At 54.2% G+C, this 17,551-nt stretch overlaps 1 protein-coding gene across 4 annotated transcripts; it reads right to left on the reverse strand.

The window, feature by feature from the left end:
• Positions 1–9: 9 nt before the first annotated feature.
• Positions 10–17,467, reverse strand: PTCD1 (pentatricopeptide repeat domain 1). 4 transcript variants are annotated; one of them, XM_059414434.1, is made up of 10 exons: positions 17,386–17,467; positions 16,848–16,994; positions 14,220–14,703; positions 11,332–11,472; positions 9,437–9,655; positions 7,017–7,118; positions 4,420–5,127; positions 3,253–3,369; positions 2,426–2,608; positions 10–531 (listed from the first exon to the last, which is right to left on the reverse strand). In XM_059414434.1, the coding sequence occupies exons 3-10, from the start codon at positions 14,679–14,681 to the stop codon at positions 349–351; spliced, it is 2,115 nt and encodes a 704-aa protein (XP_059270417.1). In that variant the 5' UTR covers positions 14,682–14,703; positions 16,848–16,994; positions 17,386–17,467; the 3' UTR covers positions 10–348. The 4 variants fall into 4 exon arrangements, with proteins under 4 accessions (XP_059270417.1, XP_059270418.1, XP_059270419.1 ...); XM_059414435.1 differs by having other exon boundaries at positions 16,848–16,972; positions 17,386–17,433; XM_059414436.1 differs by lacking the exon at positions 16,848–16,994.
• Positions 17,468–17,551: the final 84 nt, after the last annotated feature.

Genomic DNA, 17,551 nt, shown 5'->3' on the forward strand with positions numbered 1-17,551 from the left:
TGACTCTACCTTGTAGATGCTGTGTGACTGTGAGCAAGTTCACTTTCCTCATCACTGTGGGGATGGCCACCTCCCAGACGAGGATAACCAGAGACAGTCTGTTAAGGTGGGCCAGGCCGCTCTCGGACCTGCCATGTACTCGTCAGGCACCCTGGGCCCAGCGCGTGTCCTCATATACTAACGCCTGCAAAACGCTGCCGCGCTCACTCCGCGCTAGATCCTTCCTCAGGCTTGAGGCCACATGAGGACATGCACAGGCCTGATGCGGAAAGGCTCCTGGGGCTCCCAAGGGGCTCCGTAAACAACACGCCCTTCGTCCCAGCTCTGATGGAGACCCAGCGCCTCGCATCACCTGCCTCCGAGGCCTCCGTCCACATCGGCTTCTGTGATGCGGTCTTGGTCCCCCTGGTGTTTGGTCCGGAACTTCTGCCACGGGTGGGGGGTTTCCTCTGCTGGCATCACTTTCAGCCACTGCTTATAATAAGCTCGGAAGCCATCAATCTTCTCCAAGTAGGTGTTTTTGCCTTTGTACTGTAAATGGAAAAGCATGGGGTTCAGAGGAGCCTGTAGTCACTGCATGCAACCTATGGCTCATCCCAAACCATGGCACCCGGCTCAGGTCTCAGGGAAGCTGTTCTCATTTCTAGGTGGTTAAGGGGGGAGGGCAGGAAAACTATGGATACTCAAGTCACCTACTGTTGAGAAACAGCTGCTGTGGGGCAGACCACATTCCCATCTGCTGTCTCTCGACGTTGGTGCTGCTGCACTACACCCAGGGATGGCCCCCTGACCCCCCAAGCTAGAATCGCTGGGTGCTATCACTGCCTCCACAGCATGAGCGCCTCCCCTGTGTCCTCTCAGCCCTGCTGCAGTGGTCTCGAGACGGGGGAAGAAATGGAGGGAACAAGAGGCTCAGCAGATGCTAAAAGAAAGCTGGTAAAGATGGGGCAGCTGGGTGGCTCAGTGGGTTGAAGCCTCTGCCTTCGGGCTCGGGTCATGATCCCAGGGGCCTGGGATCGAGCCCCACATCAGGTTCTCTGCTCAGTGGGGAGCAGGCTTCCTCTTCTCTCTCTCTGCCTGCCTCTCTGCCTACTTGTGATCTGTTTGTCAAGTAAATAAATAAAAACAATCTTTAAAAAAAAAAAAGCTGGTAAAGAAATGCGTAGGAAAAAAAAAAGCAGCCAAAAATATATTGAAGATAAACACTTAGCACACGTGGACAAACAGCTGGATTCAAAAGGTTTAAGAATTCCAGAAGTTGTATGTACCTAATCCAGCCTGAAAGTACATAAAACAAAAACTCGACAGGGACAGACAGAAATAAGTCCCTGTCCTAAGGGAACAGGAGTGTAGTCTAAATCCAGTAAGCTTTAGGCCTGCGGTAGGCTGGTATCTGGACTGAACCTGAGATGATGCCCTCAGAACACTGCACCATGGAGTGGGGCCAAGTCCACTACCCAGAAGATACTTGCAATGTGGAACAAAACATGAGAATCCAGAACACACGAAGACCCCCGAAGAACCAGTAAGGCAAGACTAACCACTAGCTGCTCAGATGCCCAGTTATGCCCTCTGCCTGGCGTACGCTCTGCTGCTGTCTCCCAGGTTCTGACTGAGCCCCCAAAATGGCCCTCATGCGTTGCACCTGCACAGTTGTCCCTGACGCCATACCTGGTGTGTCCCTGCGCCTCTCCCTCCCCACTATGGGGATGGTGTTCCCACAGGCCACAGCTGCCCTGGGGGCACTCAGCATGGGGCACTCCCATGGGCCCTGCATCCGAACCCCCCCAGCTTGCGATCCTCAGCACAACAGGGAGAGAAGTGGCCGTTACAAAGCAGACTCTATCACAGCCTGGCTGCCTTTCCCATTCACTGGACGAACAACAGTCTATATGGGGCACCAGGCAATGGGCAGGTACCGGGGAGCCAGGTGGGCAAGGCGGTCAGTCTCCAGCTCCAGGGGCTTATGGGTTTTGTGAAGGGGACAGTCACCTGTGCAGGTGTAATTGCTGGCTGTGAGACACAGCGAAAAGGAACAGCGCTGGATGTGAGGGGCAGGAGGGAGCCATCCAAGCTGAGCCATCCAAGCTGAGACCGACAGGGTGAGGTGCCAGTTACAGGAAGCGGGCAGCCTACTCAAGGCAGAGGGAATACAAAAACCCCGAGGCAGAAGAGGCTGTGTCCTACAGAAATGACAGAAGGCCAGTGGGACTGACAGTGAATCCAGAAAGAGTGACCAGAGATGAAGTAGGCCACAGGCACTCATGGGCTGTGGTTTAAGGAACTTGGGATTTCTCCTAAGGGAAGCCATTGACAGCTTAAAGCAAGGGAGTTCCAGCTCCGGGAGGCCAGATCTGGGGGCGTGGGCAGGGGGAAGCAGGGCAGTTAAAGAGAGGACAGGCGAGTGAGAGGCTGGCACACACACCCGATCAAAGGAGGGCGGGTACTGCGCGGCAAACTCCAGCTGGCGGATGACCACCTCATTCACAGGGACCCTGTTCTGCCTCATGTCCTTCAAGATGTCAATGAGATAGGTGTAGTCCAGTTTCTTGAGGGCCGCATTGATGAGGGTGCTATAGATGTGGGTGTTGGGGGTCATCTGGGATTTCTGCAACAGCACAGACATACGATCAGTGGGGTGACGGCAGCCACTGAGACAAAGCAGCCCTCTGGGTGCGTCAGGCCATTCAGGCCTGCTCTGCAGACCAGCCACCAGGCCAAAAGGACACCCCACTCCAAAAGGAAAGCACACGTGCCCTGCACCGTAGGTCCATGCCTCCCAGCCCCAGGGACCCTATCTTCTCCCGCCTGAAGAACTTGCTCAGAGATCAGCAGACCCAGGCAGTAAAGCACATGCAGAAGACCACCTCCTCGGCTCTTGCCTGCAGGTTTACTGCAATCCCTGCTCCCAGAATGCTGGAACACCCCTGCTCTAGTCATGCCTCCCACCCCTCCTGAGTCGGGGCCAAAACCTGTTCCTCCCCACCACCTCACCCCCCTGCAACCTCCTTCAAGACTCTAACACCCCGTTTTCAATGCCAGATCCTGAAGCAACTCACCAGAGTCTACTTTCTCTCCAGTTGGGCCAGTGACTTTTCTACACTTGAAGCTAGAATGACCCCACACTCCCCGGCCCATGCACACTGTTTGGGCTGTCCGGGTGCAGAGGTCTGGGGGTTCAGGAGGGCCCAGCTTTCTCCTCGAGCGCCCCTAGTTAGCACCATGGGTCCCCCCAGGCCTGGAGCCACTCACCTTCATGTCTGCAAGCAGCTGCAGACCATCCCTTGGCCTGTGGCACCCGATGGCCAGGTTGCAGAAGGTCTGCAGGTTGGGGACAATGCCCCTCTTTGCCAGGAGTGGCAGCAGCGCCTGTGGGGACAGAGACGGCATCCCTGGAAGCTGTGACCCACCAAGCCTGGCAGGAGTCTTCTCAGTTGAAGGCCGTGGCTGGCTGGAGACCTCGGGGGCACAGTTCTGCTCGGAAGCCTCACCACTCCCTCCGGGACCACACTGGATGAGGGCTCAGCCTGGCTTGCAAGCACCCAGCTCCCCAGAATTTAGCCGCTCTGCGAGGACACCCTGCCTTCCGAACCATCTCCACCATGCCAGCCCCCTGCCCTGAGGCCCGAGGCAAGGCCAACAACAGCGTGGGACGCAGAGCTGAGCCTGTGGGGGCTTGGGGGTGAGGAAAAAGATGCCCTCGTGGCCTGGCTGGCTCAGGGAGGGGCTCTGTTGTGTTCGGCTAGTCTAGAGGAAGGCGTGCTCTCCACTGAGGCCCTGAAGACAGAGGCGGTGTCCCTGTCACCTCTGATTGCCCACAGGAGCCCAGCTCAGTGCTCTGACCAAAGATCCATTACACAGACACATGGACAAAATCGCATGAGGGCTGTGGTGGCCCATCTGTAGAATGGGGGTAGCCTCGTACTGCCAGAGCCTTGTGGAGTGAGGAACAGGTGGGAAGCTCTTCGAACGGCATCTAACACAGAGGGCTGTATCAGTGTGTGTGTGTGTGTGCGTGTGTGTGTGTGTTGGGGAGTGTGTGTGTGTGTGTGTATTTGTGTTGGGGACTGTGGCCGAAGGGTGGGGACACTCCTGAGCCACCAGGCTCTTAGGCCACAGGTCCCATGGCCCCTGCATGGCTTGTGCTCCTCAGGCGGTGTGAGGACGTCTGGGCTCTGCCTACACTCATCTGTGAGCTCCTCGGTGAGGACAGACAGCGCAGCCAGCCGCTTTGCCCCTCCACTCTCAGCTCTGACCAAGCCCAGGCCCAGAACGGAGGCTTTAGTCTGTCAGCTCACTACCGCAGGGAGGGGTGACGCGCCCTGCAGGGCAGCCAGGTCCTGCAGTCAGAAGGTCTGAGGAGCGAGGAGAAGGAGGCGCCCCAGCCTTGCACCTGGTGCCTACTTCCCAGCCCCTCACCTTTGCCCCCTCCAGATCACCAGACTTGCTCTTCTTCCTCATCAGGGTGTTGAAGAACGTCACGTCGGCTTCCACCTGGTACGTGTCCAGGACGGTCAGCAGTGAGGACTCTGAGGGACTCCCAGGCGCCACCACCTCAGCCAGCAGCGTGAGGGTTTTGATGTTGGGTCGGAGCCCATGCTCTTCCATCTTGCCCAAGAAGCCCTCCAGGCCCCCCATCAAGGCCAGCCTGTCAGCTGGGGTGGTCACAGTCCCAAAGGAGACCACGGCTGGGGAGACTGGTCCCAAGGTCAGGAGGTTAGCCTCCAGCCCGCAGAGAGAAGGTTCTGGGGCCAAGGAAGTGAGGGCCACCTTGTGGTCCGGCTCTGTGTTTGTTTCCACCTCAGGCTGGGCCTTGCTGGGGGCTCTGGCTTCGTGAGGCTCTGGCAGGCTCTCAAGCACCTGAGAAGATTCCAGAAACAGTTGCCTCTCCAAGGCCTCCACATGCAGCCTGACTGACACGCCATCGCCCACCCGGGCCCGGGCTCTCCTCCTTGCCCGAAACCCACGTGCCAGGGGCTGGAGCATGACCGTCTCCTCCCTGGGCCTCAGGAGCAGTGCTGAGGCCACCTCCGGGTCCCCCAAGCCACAGTCTCGAGCTGCCCCCAGGAGTAGGTTGTAGCCATGCTGGCTCGGCTGGAGCCCCAGACTCAGCATCTGCCTCCACACCTGCGGGAGAGAGACAAGCTTGGCTCCGAGAACCTTCTCAGAATAGCCTTCAGCAGAGCAGACACAGGGAGTCAACCACTGCTCGGTAAGTGCAAGGGGCACCGGAAGGAGCTGGACAGCATCAAACCCAACGCCAGGCTCCAGAGAACTAAGAATCCTAAGGATCTGAGGACTCCCTGGGAGATCTCATGGGGGCGCTACTCCTTTCCTCTCTAGCTCACCCCAAACTGTTCTCCACTTTCATCTCTCTGCCCTCTCCCGGGGCCCCTGTACTGGGAACAGACTCTCCCTGGGTCTCTGCCCACCTTCTCTGCACTTCTCTGGGGAGGGATGATCACAGAGTCTAGGTTCGGGAAGAGTCTAGGCTGACTCAAGAACTGGATTCAGCAGCACTTCCTGAGCTCCCACTATGGGCTCTGCTTCATGCAGCCTCTGGGCAGGATGAGAGCACAGGGCAGGCACAGCGGAAGGGAGCTCAACAAAGAAGAGCGCCTCCCAAACTGGACGCCCAAGAAGCCCTGTCTCCTACTGAGATGAAATCATTTTCACCCCATAGCACGGTGCCTAGCACTGTATACGCTCCACAAAGGACTGCTCTGACCCCATCTAGGGCCCTCTGACACCCAGACCACACCATTTCTAAGATGCCGGGAGATGCCACACAGGGCTCACTGGTCACGCTGGATTCTTTGTCTGTGGGCTCCAAGGGCATCCACATTCAGGGGGACAAGACCTCACATCCGACTTCCTGTCCTCGTCAGACAAGGCAGGGGCTGGTCAGGCCCACGTGGGTATAGCCTGCAAAAGGTCCGCTGAGCATCAGACAGAGTCTTAAGGAGGGCAGGGATCTCAGCAGGCACCTTCACGGGAAAACACGGGCGGAACTGAGGCTTAGCGGGGATTCGGGCTCTAGGAGTCAGACGGACCTCGGTTCAAATCCCAGCTCTCCTTAATAACTGCGGACCTTGGGCCAGCTACTTAACCTCTGTGAGCCTCAATTCCCTTGTCTGTGAAACACGGCTGACGCGGCCTAGTTTAAGCAGCTGAGTAAGTGCACGACACAAACCAGCTATCAGCATTACAGACTGTTTCTAACTAGAACAGCTCTAGAACAGAGATCAAGATCTTGGCTGATTTTCACTAGAAAGCTACTGCTTCCAGAAGACAGGCAAGCATCCGTCCAGGGCTGTCCCAGATCACTGGGGCTCAGCCTCCACGTGAGTCAACCACTTGGGGGTCTTGCTGAAATGCCAATCCAGACACAGCAGGACCACGGTGGGGCTGAGACCCTGATTTTCTGACAAGCCCCCATCAGCATCAGTGAGGCTGATGCTGCGAGTCTGTGGGGCCCACTTTAAGATGGTCCTTCCCACCTGTGGTACTGTTGCTAATACCGCCACCCCACAGGACTGGGGGCAGGGGGGGGGATTCTCTCTGGGGATCTGAGGTGGAATCAGAGCTGTGTCTCAACTCTGATGCCCGGGAGAACCTCCCAGGACTACATGCAGACGCCTGGGTCCCACGTGCAGAGATGGTGAGTGGCAGCCCATTGGGAGGAGGGCCCAACAACCACTCTGAGTAAGACGGTAAGCTTTGCTAATCTGAGCTAGCTGCCCAGAAGGCCCCTTGGCGAAGGCCAAGAGCGTGGGCTGTGCCCTCACTTGGAGGCAGCCATGCCGCCTCCGAGGGCCTCCTCCCCCTGCCATCAGGAGAACGGTGGGCAGCAGTGTGCTTTGCAAAGGCCAAAATATTGCCAACGTAAATCCACCCAGCATGGGGCAGCCACAGGTGCCCAAATGCACATGTGATCATCATTTGCGCCTGACACGGGTGCACAGGGGAAGGGGGGCAGCAGGAGAGGCAGGAAGGCAGAGCTGGGAGGGACGGACCTGCAGGGCATATCGGAAACCTGTCTTCTTGTCCTGGATGCAGCCCATGAGCAGGTAACTGAAGGTCTCCTCTGTGACTGCATGTCCTTTCTGGACGATCTCCTGGAGGAGGGAGTGAAGGCTACCATGAGAACCTGTGGCAGAGCCCAGGGTCTGATGGGTCTGAATCAGGGCAGACAGTCCTGGGGCAGGCCCAGGATGTGTACCTGGGGCAGGTGAGACCTGAATCTGGCTCTAGAGTGGCTGGGAACCAGCTCCTGAGCAGACGCGTCCAACTCCGCCTGCATTCCCTGCCCCTCTCCTCTCCTTCCAGGCTGCTCTTCCTGGCTGATGCATCATCTCTGGGTAGCCCCTCTGCGAAGACCATGCCAGCAGCCACTTTTAGGCCCTGTGCCCAAGACACTGGGACCGCAAAGAGCTGGCTTCAAGTCCCAGCTTTGCCCACCTGGGAGTGTGGGCAAGGCAGGAAGCTCCCTGGTCCCAGCCCCATCTGTCACGGGCATGACCTACCTCAGAGGGTGTCCGGAACAGCCCCACAACAGACTGTGGGGTCTGTCCACGGCACGTGCTCGAGGGACTTGTTACCTCTGGCCTCCCTCGGACCTGTCAGGGTTGGCCATGGCCTTCTTGAAACGTTCTTCCGCCTCTCAGCCCCTCGGGGGCTCCTCCTTGAGCCTCTCTTCCTCTGTCTCGTGAGTGTGGCTATTCCCACACTACCCCGCCACTGCCACTCTCCGGTCCCCACCTCTGTCGCCAACCCTGCCACCTCAGTGAGGTGGGTTTTGTTTGTTTGTTTGTTTTTTTAAGATTTTGTTTATTTATTTGACAGAAAGAGAGACAGAGAGAGACAGAATACAAGCAGGGAGAGTGGGAGAGGGAAAAGCAGGCGTCCTGCTGAGCAGGGAACCCTACACAGGGCTCCATCCCAGGACCCCGGGATCTTGACCTGAGCTGAAGGCAGATGCTTAACTGACAGAGCCCCCCAGGCACCCCTCTCAGTGAGGTTTTAGTTCATGCTCCCTCCTCCTGGACCGGCACAGCTGTCTCTTAACTGGTCCCCCTCCCCCACCAGCCAGAGTGACCTGCATAAAATATCAGTGGCATCTCTGGACAGGTCAGAGGCCTATCAACCACACTGCCCTCTTCTGGAAGCTTCAACTGCCTGCCTCTCACACGGCACCCTTTGGAGGGATCTCTCTCAAGGAACTCTCCAGGCTTGAGACCCCATGATCCTGCCTCTCCTGCCAGCTCAAGGCAGCCAACCCAGGGTCTGGTCAAAGGCTGCTATGTACCATGTGGTGCCTGGACAGCTCATCAGGTCCTCTCTCCTGCCGGGAGGAGGGGGGGAACCTCACTACGTGCAGTGAGGAAATGCGTCAGTCAGCAGTGGAAAAAGTGAGACAGAACTTAAGAGCAGACAGCAAGTCTGCCCATGGGCCTGAGGGAAGACAAAGCTGCCAAGGGCGTGCGAGGTTCTCCTGAGGTTTGGTCATGGGGACCTAGAGCCTTCCTGTAGGTGTTACCTCATGTTTGTCTCCCTCCCCACCCTGAGAGGGCAGAACCACCAGCCCGCTCATGCTCCTCCCTGCTTAAACCCCCTCACTGTCTCCGCTGAAACTGGGAATAAAAAACCCTCCTTACAGCTGGACGATAAAAGAAGCCACAGGGGGCACATGGGTGGCTCATCTGGTCCTGATCTCAGCTCAGGTCTTGATCTCAGAGTTAAGAGTTCAAGGCCCAAACGAGCTCCAAGCTCCAACACAGAGCACAATTTTAAAAAAGGAAAAAGAAAAGAGGGGTGCCCGGGTGGCTCAGTCAGTTAAGCGGTTGCCTTCAGCTCAGGGAATGATCCCAGGGTCCTGGGATCGAGCCCCACATCGGGCTCCCGGCTCAGTGGAGAGCCTGCTTCTCCCTCTCCCTCTGCCTGCCATTCTGCCTGCTTGTGGTTTGTCTCTCTCTCTCTGTCAAATAAAACAATAAAATTTAAAAAAAAAAAAAAAAAAAGAAAGAAGAAAAAAGAGGCTTTGGGCCAAAGGGCCCTCAAGGGCCAAAGCCCTGACCCAGCCAGGCCCCTGTTCAGCACTCCCATGTCCCCCTCCCCTGCTTCCCTCAAACCTGGCACCTCCTGGAAACCAAGGAGTTTTGTTCCCACTGCTCTCGCTGAGCAGGAGGCCTTGGCACGCTATGAAGCCCCGCCCCTCACTGCGGCACCAAGAAATCCCACATAACAAGTCACAGCACACACAACCCACTGCCATCCTAGTGGCAGGGCCTCTTTATCTGTCAGACTGAGGCCTCTGAGCATTGCTGAACCTGAGCCGACTCCTTATCAGCCCCTGAAACCTCCCGTGAGGGACACAGAGAGCCACAGCCTCACATTCGCCGCCGTGTGAGACCGGCCCCCCACAGGGTACCCTCACCTTGAACACATCAAGGCACATCCTGAGGTCTGCGCACATGGCAGCCATCTTCAGCAGTGCATGGTACGTTTTCAAGTTGAGCTGGAAGTTTCGGGCCTGCAGCTGCTGCCGGAGCTTCAGGGCACTCTGCAGAGCAGAGTCCTTCCAGGGGGACTCGGCGCAGACGTTGAACAGGGCTGTATAGGTGGCATCTGATGGCTCCAGGTCCCGCTTTTTCATCTGCGGAGATGGGAAGACACATGGAGGCGGCTCTGGGGTCAGCTGCACATACAGGTGACAGCCGAACGGAGGGAAAGCTAGAGAGGACCCCGCTCCTGCATTAAACAGGCCCATTACCAGGGCCAGTGCTAAGGCAGGGCTGAGTGGTGTGTCGGAGCCTCCTTCTCCCAGACCCGGACTTGGCCTGAGGGCCTCTGAAAACGGACACTGTATCCAGACGCACCAAAGAGTCATCCTCAACACGGCCACCAGCCCGCTGTGGGCCCTAGAGGCTTTTAGCAGGGTCCTCCTGATACTCCCAGGTCACCCCGACTCTTAAGACCCAAACAGTGGATCCGGTCCGGGAAAAGGCAGGGAGAGACCATCCAGACCAGCTCTAGACTTTACTAACTGAGGGGTCACGGGCCAATGAGCTCCTTGCTGGGAAAATGCAGATGATACCGACACCTTGAAAGGCTGTTGCAAGGGAGAGCTAGGAGAGTGGCCCCCAGACCAGCAGTGGCCAGGAGCATGTCACTGCAGCACATCTCAGGACACCTCGTGTCCCCCGGCCCTGCAGAGTCACAAACCACAGGGTGAGGCCTCCACTCTGCTTCTCAAACCCTCCGGGTGCCCAAGCGAGCTGGAGTCTGAAAGCTCCTTGTAAAGCCAAGTGCTAATACAGAGATCACCTAAGTGATGGGTATTTGAAAACTTTCTTTACTGACTTTGCAGCTTTGGTATAAATCTGAAATTGTTCCAAAATAAAAAGTTTATTGAAGAAAAAAAAAAGCAACAGATTATCAATAACTTAAGAGGGAATAACTTAAGAGGGAACTGTGCTTCTCTGAGGTGACAGGTAGCATGTCACTTAAGAATCCTCCAAATGTGCAGAAGCACCGAGACCACACCGTGAACTGAGAACCATGGGAAACACCCCCTGGCACCAGCTCCCCCTCACTTAGCACCTGAATGCTTTTCTTCTGGTCAAGGAAGGCCCCTGCTGTTCTCCACAACAGTGTTTCATGAGGTCTGTTAGAGGATATGTCAGTTTATCACTTGTAACCACAATTCCTCCCCCTTGCTTCCAGCCAGAGACCCAGAGATGATCCAGCCTCAAGCAAATGCATTGCAAATGACAAGAAGTCTTGCTGGGATGAAGGAGGAACCCAGTTCCTGGCAGCAAGAGAAGATGGGATCCCTCCTACTAGAGCCTACTATCTTCTTAGACAAAGCTCTTTCCTAACTCACAGTGGAAATAGCTTCCTGGCTCTGAGAACCATAAGCACAAGAAGTGGACAACTATAGAATGAAACCATCTTCCAAGAGGAATAAAAGCTCCTTTTCAGAGGACCAGCTTTGGAAGCCAAGTGCTCCTGTGTGTCCAGTGTGGGGAGCAGGGGTGAGGGGATGTGAACACACCGAGGACAGCGGTGGAGAAGGAAGGGGGCGCGTGGGGCCTGCTGTGGTCAAGGAAGGTCATGTAATCATCCAAGATCGCCTCCACTTTACAGAGGATGAAACAGAGGCCAGGAGGTTAGTCTGGCTGCAGTAATGCACGCACGTGACATCCTACCATGCGAGCCAGCTCTCTCTGCCTCTGAAGCCCAGGCTCTCTGGAGCCTGGCCCTCCCCCTTCTGGCCCTGGGCGCGCGCGCACACACACACACACACACACACACACACCCCGCACTTACATCATTGTAGAGCCGGAAGGCCTTCTTCAGGTATCCTGCCCGCCCGCAGCCACCGATCAGCACCGTGTAGTTGCACTCGAGGGGCTGGAGTCGCTCCTCCTTCAGCATCTGCCGCTCAAACAGGTCCAGGGCCTCGGCCAGCTGGGAGGAAGGGAACATGGGAGGAGGCTCAGGGCAGCCTCTGAGAACCTCAGCAGAGGGAGCAAGACTGAGACTGAGGGACTCTCCTGGGCCTGCCCAGGAGCTACACAGCCGCCCTGGGCTTCTGCCACCAGCCTCTGGGTCCCTGTGCCAGGAAGAAAAGCCCACTGAACTCCCACCACCTGTGAAGGCTCTTGGCCCCACTGCCAGGGCTGCCTTCCCTCCAGCCAGATGATGAACTCCTTGAAGGCAGGGCCATCCATGTCTTTGCCTCTTTGTGGGCCTACAGTAGAGCCAGGGCCTGGCTCTCAGTAAGTCCTGAGAAAATGTGAATTCTGCAAATCCTGGAATCTGTCCTGCCCTTGCTTCCTGGCTGACCCCATCCGTAGTGCCAGCCCTCTGGTTCTAAGCGGGAATGGGAGACCACATTCTGCAAAGGCTGGTGAGCACACTCAGGGCCACTGTGCTGCACAATCGCAGGGGGGCCATTCATAGCAACAGACTCCTGCAGTGGCACAAGACAGCAGCCCCAAGGGACCAGCTTCCACTGGCTGCAAATCCCTTTGGCCCACAGTCATCTCTACCCCATCCCTACTCCTTACACCGTCCCCTTTAAAACCTCGGTTCACCCCTTTACAACTTAATTTTCTTTTTCATCCAGTGGTTTAACCAGTAATGACTGAATCCTGCAAGGTCTATTTGCTAGGGATACAGCTGTGAACAAGAGGGAGCTCCTTTGTGGAACACAACTTCTAGTGTGGAAAGACAGACACCAAGTGAGAAAACTAAGACAAAAAAAAAAATACTGTGTCAAATGGTGTTAGATTTTTTGTTTTTGAAGATTTTATTTATTTGAGAAAGAGAGAGAGAATGAGAGGGGAGAAATTCAGAGGGAGAAACAGACTCCCACAGGGCCAGGAGCCTGATGCAGGACTCAATCCTGGGCCTCAGGGATCATGACCCAAGCCAAAGGCAGTTGCCCAACCAACTGAGCCACCCAGGTGCCCTGGTGTTAGGTTTTAAAACAAAAACAAAGGAAGAAGTGCCAAAAGAAGGGGATGTGAGATTCAGTTTTAGATGTTACAGTCAAGCAGAGCTTCACCCAGAAGGTGACAGAAGAACAACAATCCGAAGGAGGTGAGGGAAGAACAACAGTGTCTATGAAAATAGCCAGTGCAAAGGCCCTGAGGCAGGAGTGTGCCTGGGAGTTGGAGTTGGAGAAGCAGAGAGGAGGCCGGGATGGCTGTAGCACTGTGAGGGAAGAGGACATAAGAGTAGAGAGGTAAGAGGGGTAAAAGGAGACCCTACAGGCTTCAAAAGCTGTTGTGAGGGCTTTGGCTTCTATTTGTTTCTCAACTTTTAACCATGGAATGGTTCACATATACACAAAAGTAAAGAAAGTAGTATAACTACAATGGTTATTAACGTGGCCATGGAGTGCTTGGGTGGCTCAGTTTGTTAAGCATCTGTCTTCAGCTCGGGTCATGATTCTAGGGTCCTGGGATCAAGCCCCATGTCCGGCTCCCTGTGGACAGCCTGCTTCTCCCAGTCCCTCTGCAGCTTCCCCTGCCTGTGTTCTCTTTCTCTATGTCAAATAAATAAATAAATAAATAAATTTATTTTAAAAAAATAAAAATCTGGCCAATCTTGTTCATTTATACCTTGTACTCCTGCTCCAAACTGAATTTTCTTATTTTTAACCAGGCTCCACACCAAAATTAGAGCCCAACATGGGGCTCGAACTCACAACCCTGACATCAAGACCTGAGCTGAAATCAAGAGTCAGACACGTCTCTGACTCAGGCCCCTGAAATGAATTTTTTGAAGCACATTTCCAGACATTATATCATTCATTCCCCAGATTTTCAACACACACCTCTAAGAGATTTTTGAACACAGATGCAATGTCATGATCAACACCTAGGAAAGTGAACAGCAGTGTCATCGAACACATTAAGAGTCCTAGAAAGGGGGCACCTGGGTGGCTCAGCGGGTTAAGCCTCTGCCTTCGGCTCAGGGCATGATCTCAGGGTCTGGGATCGAGCCCCACATTGGGCTCTCTGCTCAGTGGGAAGCCTGCTTCCCCCCTCTCCCTCTGCCTCCCTCTCTGCCTATTTGCTGTCAAATAAATAAATAAAATCTTAAAAGAAAAAAAAAGGAAGAGTCCTGGCAGAGTAACATAATCTGCTTTAACAGCGTGGCTCTGTGCTTTGCACAGACTTGGGAGGAGGGGGTAAGGGCAGCAGGGAGCCCGGTGGCAACTATGAGGGGGTGAGGATAAGGCGAGGCCTGGGCTTCCAGGGGTAGCACTGTGAGAAGTGAGGACTGGCAACATTTTGAAGCTCCCACTGGTGAGAGAAAGAGAAGAGTTAGGGACGGCCTGAAGGCTTCTGGCCTGAGTGGATGGAATGACAGGATGGCCATTCAGTGAGATGAAGACGGTGCAGCGAAAACAAGGCTGGGAACCGAACTTTCAGGCCCGTATGGGTGAGTGTAAGGGAGCTGGTGAGGTAGCTAGAGATACAGACCAGGAAGGCTGGGCTGAAGGTACTAACTTGAAAACTGCAACAAGGAGTGGGGCCCCCAAATGTCAGGTGGCTGGTGGATCGCGCGGCACAGCACCCAGGGTGAGTGAAGACAGAAGAGCCCTGAGCATCCAAATACTTAGAGATCAGGAAGGTAATGCAGCCCCTCCGAAATACTGGGCTACCAGGGAAGTCGAACCAGGAATCCCAAGGTCCCCTCACCTTCCCTTCCCTGATCAGGCGTTTGCACTGGAAGAAGTACCAGTAAGGCGTGTTTCTGCGGCCCCGCCATATCTCTGGCTCCAGCTCCGTTTCCTCGTCTTCAGCACTCTGTTCCCTGAGTCGTAGGTTATACAACTGGGCTGTTGATTTTTGGAATATTTTCCTCGAGGAGTACTTGTTGGAGAGGGTCCCAAAGCTCTCTTCCTCCTCCTCCTGAGAGGCCACGGGGTCAGGCTGGCTCAGGTCAGAGCCGAGGCTGCTTGAGCTCTTCCCGTTCCCCTGGCCAACAGGCAGCTGCGAGGGGGAGCTGCTGCAGGGTCGAGTCAGCCCCGCAGCCCTCAGCCCTGCAGGCCCCTCCCTGCCTCCTGTGCAAGTGGCTCCGAGAGGGTTAAGGTGCTGGAAGGCAGACAGTCCTACGGGGCGGAGTCCAGAGAAGAGCCGGGCCAACCTCACGAGGTCCATCTCTGGCTTTCTCCTCCAGGGCCTGGCACAGGTCAGAAACATAATGAAAACTACTGGGGTCTGTAGTCCCGAAAGGCAGAAAGAAGACAGAGAAGGGACCACAAGCCCGAGTGCTAAGGTTAGAATGCCTAGGTTCAGATTTCATTCTTGCCAAAGAACCGTCCGTGAGTCCCTGGGCGCTCGCCATTCTGGTCAGTCTCCTGCCCTGTGAACTGGGGTTACCTGGACCTAATACCCACACAGCACTTTAGCAATGATCGAATGAGGCCTCCAATACATGGCATGTGGCACGGTGTTGGCAAGTAAACCACTCAACAGACGAAAGCTAGTGGTATTCTTAAGCTATGATCTAGGAGACCAGGCACTGAAGTTAGAGCTGAGTTTGACTCCTGGCCAGAGCCGTGTGACTAGGCCCATTCCTTGACCTTCCCGTGCCTAGATTTCTTCAGCTACAGGATGAGGACGATCCCACCAACCTCACCACAAGGTTATAAAGATCAAATGAGATGTTTTTAGCACCTCTCATTTAACAGGTATTTAAAAAATTGTAGCTATTTTAATATGTTACGAGAAAAAAAAACACAAAAAACATTCTGGGCCTCTGCACAGGGAAGTTAACTCGAGCATGCCTTTTCTGCAAAATTTGTGGATAAACGGGCTAGAGTTGTGCTGTTAATACACTAACCACTGGCCACATGCCACTACTGAACACCTAAAATGTGTCTAGTCAAAATGAAGATATGCTTTTAGTATAAATCACACACCAGAGTTCAAAGATTTCATACCAAAAAAGAAGGTAAATTAAACACAATAATGTTGGGGCACCTGGGTGGCCCAGTGGGTTAAGCCTCTGCCTTCGGCTCAGATCACAATCTCAGGATCCTGGGATCGAGCCCCACATCCCCCTCTCCCTCTGTCTGCCTCTCTGCCTACTTGTGATGTCTCTGTGTCAAATAAATAAATAAAAATCTTTTAATAAACAAAACAAACAAAAAACAAAATAATCTTTCAACACATCGAAATGATAATTTGGGGTATATCAGGCTAAAAAATTTAATTTTAGTTTTCACAATTTGTAAGCTTTGTTTAATGCAGCTACTTGGAAATTTTAAATCATATATGTGCTTGCATTCTATTTCTACTGGTCTGCATACTTGAAACTCTTTAATAAAAAAATATCAGGGGGCACCGGGTAATGGAGAGCTCAGCTTCTCCCTTTCTCTTCTGCTCTCCCTACTTGTGGTCTATCTCTCTATTGAGTAAATAAATAAAATCTTAAAAAAAAATAAAAATAAAAATAAAAATCAGGGAAAACCTGGGTGGCTCAGTCATTTAAGCATCTGTCTTAGGCTCAGACCACGATACCGGGGTCCTGAGATCTGCTTCTCCCTCTCTCTCTGCTGCTTGCTCTCTCTCTCTGTTAAATAAGTTAATAAATCTTAAAAAAAAAAAAAAAAAAGTAAAATTACATATGTGCTCATATTATATTTCTGTTAGAGTGGCAGGCCTCACCAGATGTGCAATGGTAAGGGCCCTCTGTACTAGTGTCAGTGGGGTGCTGGTCAACAGAGGCTGTCTAATATGCTCAGCAAGCTACTCCCCTTCCTGACCCTCAGTTATTAATCAATCTGCAATCACTTCAGAGGTCTAATTTTACATTTTCAAGTAGCCACATTAGATAAAGTGCTTCTTTTTTTAAAAAAAAGATTTCATATTTTTTTGACAGAGATCACAAGTAGGCAGAAAGGCAGGCAAAGAGAGAGGGAGGAACAGACTTCCTGCGGAGCAGAGATCCCAATGCGAGGCTTGATCCCAGGACTCTGGGATCATGATCTAAGCCCAAGGCGGAGAGGCTTAACCCACTGAGCCACCCAGACGCCCCTAGATAAAGTGCTTCAGTGCGTTAAATGAAATGCACGGTATTGCAAGAAAAAACCCCAATGATATTGAAATAAGTGTCAAGACGTTAAAAAAACAACAACAACAACAAAAAACAAAACCTCCTATACAAGTACACATGCTGCTTTTTTGGCGCTTTAATACCAAGATCCTGCCATCCTGTCACCGCAGTGGCTAATATAAACAACAGCTTGTGGCTGCTACAGCTACCATAATTTACACTCATCACCATTAGAAACCCGACTGAGGGACGCCTGGGTGGCTCACTGGGTTAAGCGTCTGCCTTCCACTCGGAGTATGAGTCCAGGGTCCTGCGATCGAGTCCCGCATCCGCTCCTTGCTCAGCGAGGAGCCTGCTTTTCCCTCTGCCTGCGGCTCTCCCTGCTTGTGCTCTAACAAATAAGTAAATAAAATCTTAAAAAGAAAAAAAAAAAATCACGACTTAGTTCAGGGCGCTGTTAACGCTACTCCGTCAGTCACGGAAGGAAATGCTCATTTCACACCGAGAAAACTAAAGGTGCAATTTTCTTCCTACCCAAGTTCCTCAACCTGCCCAAGCTAATAACTCCTGAATTAGAGACGCGCCGCCGCTGTCCCCTCTGGGGCACCCGCCCCTCCCTAGACGCTCCCCCGGGCGCTCTGGCCAGCCCGACCCCCTCCACACTGGCCTCTGGAGCCTTGGTTGTCTCACTAGACGTCCGACCCCAGCTGCGACACTCCCTGTCCGGACTCCCGCTCCCATGTCACCCCCAGTCCCGCTCCGCGTCACCGCGCCGCGTGGCCCCCAGTCCCGCTCCAGCCTCACCTCGCGGCGGACCAGGTTCTCCTTCCCAAGGACCTTCTGGTAGGCGCGCGCCTCAGCCGACTTCACGCAGGCGCACTCGGAGACGCGAACTCCCCGCCCCGTGCGCGCGGAGGCGGGTTACCCTGGGGCCGCGAGGAGAGGCGGGAGTTCGGCTGGCGGCTAGCCT

The sequence above is a fragment of the Mustela nigripes genome, chromosome 11 (assembly GCF_022355385.1).
Source record: "Mustela nigripes isolate SB6536 chromosome 11, MUSNIG.SB6536, whole genome shotgun sequence".
NCBI classification, from domain to species: Eukaryota; Metazoa; Chordata; class Mammalia; order Carnivora; family Mustelidae; genus Mustela; species Mustela nigripes.